This window comes from Pleurodeles waltl, chromosome 6 (genome assembly GCF_031143425.1).
Source record: "Pleurodeles waltl isolate 20211129_DDA chromosome 6, aPleWal1.hap1.20221129, whole genome shotgun sequence".
NCBI classification, from domain to species: domain Eukaryota; kingdom Metazoa; phylum Chordata; class Amphibia; order Caudata; family Salamandridae; genus Pleurodeles; species Pleurodeles waltl.
This window is the reverse complement of record NC_090445.1, coordinates 1,404,857,357-1,404,869,735: the sequence shown is the minus strand read 5'-3', so window position 1 is coordinate 1,404,869,735 and position 12,379 is coordinate 1,404,857,357. Positions and strand designations below refer to the sequence as shown.

At 41.5% G+C, this 12,379-nt stretch overlaps 1 protein-coding gene across 1 annotated transcript in view; it reads right to left on the bottom strand.

Annotated features, from left to right (window-relative positions):
* Positions 1–764: 764 nt before the first annotated feature.
* LOC138300893 (arylacetamide deacetylase-like 4) overlaps positions 765–12,379 on the bottom strand; it is a 66,928-nt gene continuing 55,313 nt past the window's right edge. The window contains exons 3-4 of the mRNA XM_069240753.1: positions 11,222–11,285; positions 765–1,744 (exon numbers count right to left, since the gene is read on the bottom strand). Coding sequence (XP_069096854.1) covers positions 970–1,744; positions 11,222–11,285 — 839 coding nt within the window. The 3' untranslated portion in view covers positions 765–969. The remainder of the gene's footprint in view (positions 1,745–11,221; positions 11,286–12,379) is intronic.

Below are 12,379 nucleotides of genomic sequence, written 5' to 3'. Positions count from 1 at the left end.
AGAGTGGCAGGCCACCAGAAGTCGTCTCATGCTGATTTGTTGGAGCCGAAGATGATGATCTCGGTCTTCTCCAAGTTCAGTTTGAGGTGGCTTGCCTCCATCCAGTTGGCGATAGCATGAAGTCCGGTGTGGAGGTTGGTCTTGGCGGTTGGGGGGTCTTTTGTGTGAGAGAGGATCAGCTGAGTGTCGTCCGCGTAGGAGATGATGTTAAAGTAGGGAAAAGGGGAGGGGATTGCCAGAAGCCTGGATACGGCTCCAACCAAGTTTCAGAGTTTCCACATACGAAAATGTGCACCAGCCACTTTATTGTTTAGGAAAGATGTGCTGCGACATAGTGGGTGGCACACACAACATAGATCTAGCATGCCAATAAAGGATTGTATAATCTCTTGCAAGGACAAACATAATCCCAAAATCAAAAGAGGGGTCAGGCAGGAAGCATTGATGCAGCAGGTCAACTGGGCATTGGTCCTATTAACTTACTTGACCTATTAGAATCCCATCATGATTACTGTCTCACCGCAAACCCAGTTCTCCATATTTTGACTACATATTTTCCAAAAAGTTTTTTGTCATCACTCTACACTATAGAAAAACCATAAAACAAAGAATCCAACATGTCTGCTTGTGCCTAGGAACATAAAGGTGTAACCAAATGTTGAGATGTTACTAATGCTGGCTAAACATGTCTTACTTGACAACAGATTTAAGATTTCCGAATGCTATTTTCACAATGAACGAGAATAAAACACAGTAGAAGTTCATGTATACAAAAAGCATCTAATATCTCTTCTTGAAAATTCTGTGAATTATCATAGGCATATAAGAGAGACAAACTGAGGTCTAGATGTGAACATGATGAAGACTGAATCTTTTCTGCTTAAATAGTATTTTTGTTTTGTTTAAAAAAAAATACCTTTTACATAGTTTTCTAAAAGGGGTCTTTGCAGGGTGAGTATAAATACATTTTCATGCACTTTTAATGAAATTCACAATATCATCTACTGCTAGTTTCGCAGATGGGAATGCAAGCAAGCTTCCATCAAAAAAGCTGATCTCTCCATGAAAGCCATCTCTCATGTGGTACCAGGTCACAGGTACTCCATTGTTCTCCAGTCTCTTCTTGTACAACAGTCCATCATCTCTTAGCACATCATATTCACATGTCAAAATGTAAGCCTTCGGTAGACTGCAGATGATGATATCTTCAGAAAGAAGTGGGGAAGATGCCATTTCAAATGCATCCTTGACCCGGTCAAATACATTTTCTGCTTCTGAACTGACTGTATGGGGCTTATAACCTCTTACTTTAAACTCATCAGGGATATTATCAGAACTCAGCCATTTCTGAAACTTTAGTTTTTTGTCTTCCGGAACATGCTCACCTTCTAAAATTTCATCAATCAGAGAAATATCCCCATTGAGATAGTGCAGAACATAGAACGCAGCACGTTCCCGGTACAAGATGGGGACTGAGCGGTTCTGCTGGTAGGATGGGAGATTAAAGTCTGCCACCTGGACCAGTGGGTAGATGAGGACCTGTGCACATGGCTGTGGGAGATCTTTTCTGTTGACAAGCCCCTGACAAATTGCAGCAGCAAGGGTTCCCCCAGCACTGTCACCACTAATAACAACACGGGAAGGATCCACTCCATAGTCCTCTGCCGTCTTCAGAAAATGCACTGTAGCCTTAAAGCAGTCTTCATACTGAGTGGGATATCTGTGCTCTGGTGATAACCGATAGCTATAAAATAAAAAACATTAGCATTACATTTTACATTTATCAAACCAACCTATTAATTGGGTGGGGGTAATATAGCGTTGTGGGGAGAGTACTATGTGCAGAACTCACTATTTAAGCGCCATGAAACAATTCAGACAGTGATGTGTGCTAAAGAGTTACTCTTACTGGTGCAATGCTATGTAGATCTCAGCATTTTGAGTGAATTCCACGCTAGATGTAATACAGTCTTATTAATCACTTGCATTGTCACTAAATTGGTGTGCAACAACTGCCACAGTCTATTGAAATCACTTTTATAAAAACAGGATTAATGGAGCACCTCCACCTAAGGTAAAAAAATGACTATAGGCATGCCGAAGCATTACATCCAGTGAAGGCAGCACTGCAAGCTGCGTTAAGGATTACATTTGCAGGTGGATCTCAAGAACCAATCCATCACAAGTGCAAGCTCACTAGCAATGTACACTTTTGTCAAAAAAAATCTTAAATTTAGTAACCAAAGTTTCATGATTAGGCAAACAGGTGACTTATTTATTTAGCGGTGTCTATGTGTGGAATGGTGTGCACAGAATAGAATTTGTGGAATAGAGTCCACGCACCCAAAAGAAATGGCGAAATTCGGATAAGGCTATGACTTTGTTTTTAATTTTACGTGATTTCTTACATAAAATAAACCTTACTGTTTATAGGTATGGTGTTATCCTGTGCAGAAGGAACAGAGGCAGGGGTGTTAATTACTCCAATATTTAGTTTGTCAGACTTTCCCCAAACACATAATAGTACAGCATGATCGGAGATAAGGTGAAACCTAGTTCGACAGATTTGATCATCAAAGCATCTATGAAATGTCATGTAGCAGAAGCTGGTTTGCAGAAGTCAGTAGCCATTTAGCTGTATATGGTGTGATTGCATTTCAAATATATGTTGTGGGCTGTCCCTGTTAATCACGTGGGTTTATACAGGGGAGAAACGTGGTCCATCATTTTAAAGCCGTTTTCAGGTGAACCATGTCCATCGATGTTTCACATGGTACTTAAACAGTCTCTCACGCAAGGATATTGAAACAGGCCATATTCTAATTGAGGAGAAAGGCAATAAAGCAAACGATCTACCTCCGTGAGGATTCGTGCATCTGATATTCTTGCATAGATAAAAGTTCATGATAATCTACAGGTAGCCCTAACGATGGGTGCACTGGTAATGTTGAGAAAGCATTTCCTGTGAGCACATTCTGAAAACCACTATCAGTTATTTACGTTGCTGATTTTCTGAGCCTTAACCAAAATTACCATGTTTAAGAGTATCCATTGGCTGCCTCAGTAGTCACATGTGAAATAGGATGCCAGTTTCAGCCTTTGGAGGTTGTACAGCTAGCTTGTATTGGTCGTGTTTTCATTTTTCACTAGTATTGTCTGTATGATGTGAACAGATTTGTGGTAGACGTATTTTAATTTGTTTTCAGTAAATATCGATATTGATATTTTCCCTTTGTTGTGCAAATTGATAATTATTGAAAATTCACCTTACGTAAGATTAAATATACATTATTTTATGCAATTTGATTCCCACATCAAGGACTGCCTAATTTGATCCCGACAAATTCAGATACAGCCAGCACAGATCACTTTATGCCACATGGCCAGTATCACTGACAAATCCAAATGACGGAAACAAGAACGTGTTTGCATGATAGAGTCATCTATCCCAGAGTGTGTCAGGCTGTCGATCTGCTCTTCAAGCCTTAAAAAACAGACTTGCTGGATGGGTTATAGGTATACATGTACTTGAAATTGTTCTAATTAGTTATTTTGACAAAACCACGGTTTTCATTTTCACATACAAGTGAATAAAGGTTAGAATAATACTTCTATGTCTATTCAGTACATTTAAACATACCTGTTGCTAGCGGGTATATTGGCTATAAAGTCTTATCTATGCTCTATCCTAGATCAATAAAATAGATAGTAAGAGAGTTGAATGGATAAAGCCCTCTGGCTTAAAAGTTTAAATGACACCAGGGCGGACTCCGCCTTTCATGGTTCAAACAATAAGTCAATTAAAATGCCATAATACCTGAAAAGCTAGCGATCATTGAATTTGTGGTCTGTATTATAGATTCACAAAGTAATTTTCATCTGGTGACATACGTTTAAAGCCAACAATGTCTCCATTCACCCCGTCAGGCATCCACAAAAGTATACACAGCCCCAGCAGCACGCTGCGGGTCTCCTCCTCGCACTTGGACTCGTCGCAGGGCAGGCAGACCAGAGCTCGCCCGGGGCCCGCCCACAGGAGCAGCAGCAGCAGCCCGGCCATAAGCAGAGGGGCCCGAACCGGAGGCATCTTTCCAGAGGGGCGCTGCAGCAACAACAGGGACTCCAGGTGCTGGTGCGTGTACTCCAGGCGCAGGGGCGATCCCCGCCGCTTTCACGCTGGTTGGTGCCAAGTTTCCGGGTGCAGGAGGGGGTGGGCGCCTGCTCAGGGACCGTGTGCTAAGCGCACAGCACCAGCAGCCTCCCGCGAGCACACAGGGTTTTCTTCCTGGTTCTGTCCGATGCGCGGCGCCCAGCTGTCGCCTTCCACCGAACCACAAAAAGCAACACAAACGCCCAGTAGCAATCCGTGGGCTCCAGAGGGCAGGTGCCGCTGGCTCCTCCTGGATGCCCCTTCGAGAGGAGATCGTCCGCCTCTGGGGATAAGGCACGGGTAGGGTCTGTCCTCCCGGTGCGCCGGGCTCTGCAGTGGCGAGAGGTGTGAGCTGTGCTCCTTTGGGCCGCTGAGTGCAGCTCTCCAGACTCCGACGCGCCTCTCTACTCTGACTGGAGCGACTGGAGCGATTACCACGTCTGCCAAAGGCGCAGTCTGGCTGAAACTACAGACTATCAGCCTGTCGTTCTTACTCATTTGGAACTGTCTTTGTCTTTGAACTGTCTTTGGAACTGTCTCCATCCTCATTTTGGTTACCTAAAACCCCAAGTCTCCTTTCACGCCTCTCCTTTTTGTAAGCAACGGAAGCAGCGGTACTGGAAACGTCTTGGTTGGTCATTTACGTCACAAGGCCAAGTTAGAGATTACAGCGAATTTACCTACGCCCGCATCGTGTTGCATACTTGTGTGCCCCTGTGGTCCTCGGGGCTGCTGTTCCTTCTGTCGGCCTCCACGTCTCCCCCCCGCCGTCGCTTGACATCGCGACCGCTGTGTGGGGGGAACGTTTGACGGGACAGGACGGGTCTACATTACCCAGGTCCCCTTGCACCCCGGAAGCGGAGCCAACGCATTTTGCGCTCCCGAAGGCGCTATTAAACTGATCTTGTCTTTTGTCTCTGGCTGAGCGGGACCACGCCGGGCTAAGCCCGGGCAAAAGACGGGCCGTTGTGTGGCCATTAGGGGGCCGGAAGGGGTCGGGTTGGGCCATTTCGCTAAACTGTTAATTGCTTCTATTTAATCCGATAACGCTTTAGTAAGTTGTATACTTGGGCTCCATTTAATTGAGTTATTGTGTCTTCTGGGTCATATACACTTGTTGTTCTGTGTTATTGCTGATATATGTAGGTGCCCTATACTTTGTTACGATATAAAAGCTCTGTGTAGAGCAGGGCTAAAAAATTAGACAGTCCATTGAGTATTTTATCAATACTAGTAGTGGTTGTTATATACGTGAGGGTGGTGTAGAATGGCTAAAAATATTTCCACCCTGGATAATTACTTGGTTAAAATGGTGAGCAAGATAAACACTGATAGAAGGAAATCCTTAGGGAAGGAGTCCACCTTAGAAATTTTTTCTTCTGTAGACGATGGTAGTGGTTCTATCATGGTGGATCCCCTTAATATTGAAGCTTTCCCTTTGGAAAACTCAGCCATTTTACCCTTAGTTTTAGAACCACCAATTCAAGACCCATTGGAGCCCCCGAGTGAGTCTGTATTGTGTCTCTCTCTCCTCCTAAGAGAGCTGTTAGAAAATGCAGAAAAACGCAAATTAAGCGGGGAACATACATCTTAAACCAACGATAGAATATGGTCATAGAAGTAATGTAGCTAATAATGAGATTACAACTGATAAGGATGATATGAATTGTGATCTCTTGGGTCACATCGCTAAGCTATTTGAGGAAAAACTAGACCATATGACTAAACCTCTTATGGAAAAAATTGAATTGTTATCTACGGAGGTATCTAGGTTGGGTGGTCTTTTAGATAAGATGTGTAAGGAACAGACTATGAAACAGTCTGAGCTACCCGTCCAATTCGGTAACTCTGCACAATTGGTTGTAGCACAGAGGTCATGTTTACCAGAACCTAGGGAGCCACCATGTATGGTGGATAGTACCTCTCATATGAAAGCAGCTGCATCTAATATTGCGAGGTACACTACTCCCGTGAACAGACCAAATCATATTAATCTTCCACCTGATTGTGAACCATATGTCATAGTCCTTTCGAATGTTCCTCCCTTAGACCCAACAGCAATGAATTCCCGTGAGGAATCACATGATTCTCTCAAACGGAAATCAGTTGCTTGGTTAAACAAAAATTGTGGTTTCCCCCCACATTTATCCGATCATATACTGTCTACTAGACGGGTACCATGGATCGGAAACGCGAGGAAAAAATGTAAGGGGGATTGTGTAATTGTTAATTTTAGGCACCCTCAACATGTTGCGACTGTTCTTCTCAGAGCAGCTTCTTTGGGTGTAGAGGAGTCTGACGTGGGTGTGCACCCTCTGGGTTATTTTTATAGACATTTAGCCAGTACATCAGAATTTTCTAAAAAACACAGACTCTTGACTAATAGAAGAAACACAAATTTTTATATTCCAATTGAAAATAGATTTTCGGTACTGAGTACTTTGGATGAAAACGATTGACTCCCACGAGCAGGGGAATTTATCACAGAAATGTTAGTATACTCCCAGACGTGGGAACAAAAACAGAGTATAGAATATTTAGAACCGAAACTTATAGTACCTTCGAGCCCCAGAAATTCATGGACAGTTAAATTGGTAAACAGCGTTAAATCCCTTTATTCTATTTTGAGTGAGGTAATCAGTTTGGGCGTACCTGATAAGTGCCTCACAGTGACTAGGGAGGGTAATGACGATAGCAAAGACTATAATCAAGACAAAGAGCTAAATCCTTTAGTTGAACTAGAGGATGTTACAGAAAAAGACAACTTACCTATAGTATTAGATTCACCCTGTGTAAAAGAGAAAACAAATATTAGATTGATATCTTGGAATATAGCTGGCTTAGCCAGGATCCTTGAGGATGTGGTTTGGTGTTCCTATATTGAGAATTACGATATCATATTCCTACAGGAAACTTGGATGGTAGAAACCCCCCATAGGTTGGGGTATAAAACATACTGCTCTTTTGCTATTCCATCAACTAGAGGTAGAGCCTCAGGGGGACTGGTTATCTGGGTTAAAGTGACTCTAGAAATAGACGTCACCCAGTTATCCATCCCCTCTCCGGACCTACTAGGCCTTAAAATTGATACAAGAGGGAAAGAAACTATACATTTAATAAATGTATATAACAGACCGTCCCCATCTAACAAGGAATCAGAGGTGGTGGAACTCCTGGATTCCTTCTTAGATTCATTAGGAGATAATGTAAAGGTGTTAGTTGGTGGGGATTTTAACTGTAAATATGAGCCTGTCTTGGGGTTGGAAGAATTACTTGATGAACAAGATGCTGCTAATGATATCCTGCCCTTAGAATCTGCAAATTCAGCTAAAAGCACAAAAGCCGCCTTACAGATTTTACAGTTGACTGTGGTACATGATCTAAGGGCTTGTAATGGTCGATTCCGATCTGACAGACCAGCAGCTCCAACCTATTATAAGGGAAATTCCAGGTCACATATAGATTTTGTAATGGCTACCCGGAATATATGGGACCAAATAATCGATTTCAAGATAGACCACAGGACGGAGAGTGATCATTTCCCCCTCCAACTATGGCTAGACTCTCAATCATTTATTATTAGATCCGAAGAAGAGACCCTGTTAAGTACCACGATCGCGGAGCTAGAGGTAACCAATAACAGGCGTGCTCTAAGATGGCCATATATCTTGGGAACAGAAAAGACGCTGATAAATATTTACAATGTATTTTCTGAAACGGTAGGAGACTTACAGTCAGCATTAGTGGGAACACAAGGTGTTCTTGATTTACATCTTAAGCTGGTAGATGCACTAACTCCACTATTGAGTAAAATCTATAAAAAAGATGGTAATAGGATAAGGAACCAACTTGAGACAGCGAACCCATGGTATAATAAAGATTTTCGAATAGCAAAATCAAGATTGATCCAGGCAGTAAAATCCGGGAATTGTTTGGATATAAAAAGCGGTAGACTAGCCTACAAAAACACTATGGCCCAAGCTAAAAAAGCATGGGATGAAAGTTTTTGGGAGGATCTCTTGAATGCAGCTAAGTTACGGGATCAGAGCATGTTCTGGAATTTAATCGCTAAGGGAAATAAGCAGGGTAGATCAACAAAGGATATTTTTCTAGATGAAAATACTTGGTGTGATCACTTCACTAAGCTCTATGCTAACAAAAAGGAGAGTTTGCCCTTCGGGGACTATGAGACAAACTTAGAAATGAGTATTGCTCCATTAACTTTTAGTTTAGAAGAAACTAATAAGGCTTTATTAGGTGTGAAAATGGGCAAAGCCCCAGGCCCTGATAAAATTCCCGGCAATCTACTAAAATATGATGTGGATGTGTGGGGCCCTTATATAAATTACCTGAGTAATTCCATTGTGGCAGGCACACCGATCCCCGATTCATGGAAAGGGGCAGAAATCATAACAATTTTTAAAAAAGGTGATCGCTATGATCCAAGTAATTACCGCCCAATAAGTTTAATAGACATTTTTCAAAAGATATATGCCAGACACATTTTAAATAGGCTTTTAGATTGGATTGAAGAGACTAAAATATTAACCAAATATCAGGCTGGTTTTAGAATAAAAATTAGTACGGTTGACCAGGTGTTTAGGTTTATGTGCATCTGCTGGAAGTATATAAACATAAGGAAGGGTAGTCTCTATGTGGCATTTGTGGATCTCAGGGCCGCCTTTGATCTTGTTCCGCGCAATTTGTTGTGGATTACATTAAGGAACATGGCGGTCCCTGGGGAACTACTTAAAGAACTTATCAAGCTTCACACAGGGAACTATGCAAAAATTAGATGGGGAAAAGAAGGTGAAACCTCAAGGGCCATACCTGTAGACCGTGGTGTGCGCCAAGGTTGGGTGTTAGCACCTACACTCTTCTCATTATATGTTAATGATATTCCGAGCTATTTAAGGAATTGTGTACATGACTCCCCGAAGCTAGGTGGTGAGCCGGTTACGGCATTATTATTTGCCGATGATACCATCCTTATTTCTCAAACTCCGAGAGGTTTGCAAAATTTGGTGGATTCTTTCCAGAAGTATTGTGTGGGGAAGGGGCTAGAAATAAATCCTACCAAAACTAAGTATATGTCCATAAACCCCAAGAAATCCCTCAGGAAAAATCTGTTCTTGGAGAATCAAAAACTGGAACAGGTAGGGAGTTTTAATTATTTGGGGTTAATGCTGGATAGTAACCTGTCCTGGAAAGGACAGATGGATAAAAGCATCTTATCCCTTAAACAAAACTCAATGCCTATTTTAAAAGTACACGGAGCTAGTTATTCTAAAGCAATCTCACCGGCACTTGAAGTATATAAAGCGAAGGCCCAATCGGCCGCCCTTTATGGTGCTGAACTCTGGGGCTACTATTGTAACAACAACTTTGGAAAAACGGAAAATCACTTTGTATGAAGGCTACTTAAAATTCCGACAAGAACTCCTCTAGTCCCTGTTTTTCGTGATATTAATCTTAAAAGAGCAGACTATCAAGCATTATTAAGACCACTGCTGTATTGGGTCAGGTTATGGGTAACCCCGGAGTTGAGTGATTACAAGAGTGGATTGACTGAATTAACTCAGATAGATGGTCATATGAATACCCCTTGGTTAAAATATGTATCTAAGTGGTATGAGAGATTAGGTTTATCACATCTATGGGAAGTTCCTCAGAATATGACAACATGTACCAGGAAATATGTAAAGGACACTTTTTGGTCTTATGTCAACGGAGAGCTATTGCATAGTTCATCGATTGGTATTCTGACTTTGAATTTTTTGAACATAAAAGATACACCTAAATTCGAACAATTTTTGGATGAGGTCGGTCCTCCACTGGCAAAAACACTATATCTACAGTTTAGGTATGGGGTCTTACAGATTAATGCTTACACATGTAATTGGGGAGGGGTAAAAGGTTGTGAATTGTGCACCCTCTGTACTTCAGGGGCTAAAGAAGATGTTGTTCATCTACTCTTCTTTTGCCCAGTATACAAGAAACCAAGGGATTGTTGGATCAAACCCGTTTGTAAATATGTGGGGGTTAGATCCTACAAAGAAGCAGAGCGCATATTTCAGTCTAATGCTTCACAATTAGGTGTGTTTGGCACGAGTAGATTTTTATTTAATGTGTACCTTATCAGAAAACGATTTGGTCACAAACTGTAATATTTTGTTAGGTGGCCCGCTCTTCCCCTTCCTTGTAAAGGTATATGATGCACTGTTTCTTCGATCCAAGTTAATTAATTTTTTAGTTTTGGCTTTTAACTAATTTATAAATTTTTATTTATATTTTTATACTCGGTACTGCTTAATCATGGAGACATCTATATATCTCTTGCCAACTGTATGTATTGTATCTTATATTTAATTGTGAAATGTATATATGTATGTTGTATTTATCTCTTGTCTTGACTTTTATGGCAATATTTGCCGAAATAAAGTTTAACGAACGGTATACACAGAAAGCGTAAAAGCATGTACTACTACGTAATTCTACGGCACGGCTGTGTATACGTGTAATGATGTAGTACAATCCCAACCCCCCATCTCTCACCCCCGCAAGGGGCCTGGAGTGGGTGTATCAAGGTGTGCTGTTCCTTGAGATTTTGTGAGCCTCTGCAAACTTGTGAGTTAGTGGGAATTTAACAAAATCCTCTCAAGCCCTCTCCACTTTAGAAATGATCAAACATTTGCTCCAGCTAAGGGCAGGAAAGGAAACGGAATACCCAGCACTTTGTGTGAACGTCAGAAAACAGATTTTTTCCGGGGGGCAAAAAGTTATCACTGTGGAAAAAATAACAAATACGCAACTACACGGGCTGCCTTGCCCCAGTGCAGAACTGTAATGTGCTTATAATTCTGCACCGGGAGAATAGCAACATCCATTCTCATCTGACACTGCCAAGATTAGGCATAGAAACGTAGGGCAGGCGCAGTTTCCAGGCATACTAGGGGGAATGCTTGTGTATTAGGATTACTAGGAAAAGGCGCACAGACGTGCACTACTTTTAGGTCCATTGCGATTATTACACAACTCACTAGCAATGAATATAAAGAAGGGTTTACTTACCCAACTGACACAACCACAGATTCGGTCTCCCTTGAAATGTAACGACACAGGTGGTCATACGAATCTGAAAAATTCCACTGAGACATCAGTAAATTATGCACAATCTATTTAACTTAGCTTTTATTTGCATCTGTCTACATTGCAAACTGCATATTCAAGGTAAAACGTTTTTACTGATTTTATTTTGTTTACAAATTTGGCGGTTTATACATCACGTGATACCAACTCACATGGTTTATTTACTTATTATAAGTAGGCAAATGCTATTCATCGATCACAGGACTTGAACAGTCACTTATAAAGACTTGTTTATTGTAAAAATGTTAACTGTCCCAGTGTGACAGCCTCAAAATACTGAGTAATCAAGTGTACACAAAACTGGTGAATTCAACCTCCAGGAAGTCGAGTAAATCGTGGTATTTACACATATAGCTATTAAACTTGTATGCCTCTTTTGTTGCTCATTATTATTATTAAATCTCCCAAAGTTGTTCTGCCCTTTCATAGTGCATTGGCGGTGTCCATATTTAAAGTAGCAGTCGCTTGATAAACAGTACTAAGGACAATTTCAGATTATTATATTAGGATTTCAGCTATTGCTATTGAATAAGCACGTGTACTAGCAAAAATGGAAAATACAAGGTTGGCGTTGAAGGCAAATGCTCTATCTAAAATAATAGCCCCAGGAGTCACCAGAACCTACAGGTTTGCACATGTCACAGGCTTCTAAATGCCAGGTTAGGGTTAACCAGATACCTCACTGCAAATCTGTACTGCTCCTAATTCGACTACATCTTGTCCATGCTCATTTAGTTGCAGGCTCAACTCCGTATGTAAGTTGGGGCATTTTCCTGTGCCATTTGTACCCCTAGAAGAGGTGTCAACTGTACATCATGATCAGTTTGAGAGTGTGTTGTGTGATCGTGCTGTGTGTGGTGTGCATGGACGCAGTGCACTTTGTGAAGGATTTGCATACATGCAGCACAAAATGTGATTACCAGTAAGAGGGTGAAGTCCGGCCCAGCTTCTTTCTTTTTGGAGTACCCTCAAGGTCAGCATCTTTGAGACCATGGAGGAGCTTCTTGATAGTCTGCTTTCTGGCTGCATTATACATCTATCCCAGAAACTTCCCCATAGAACAAATACATGTCCTGTCTA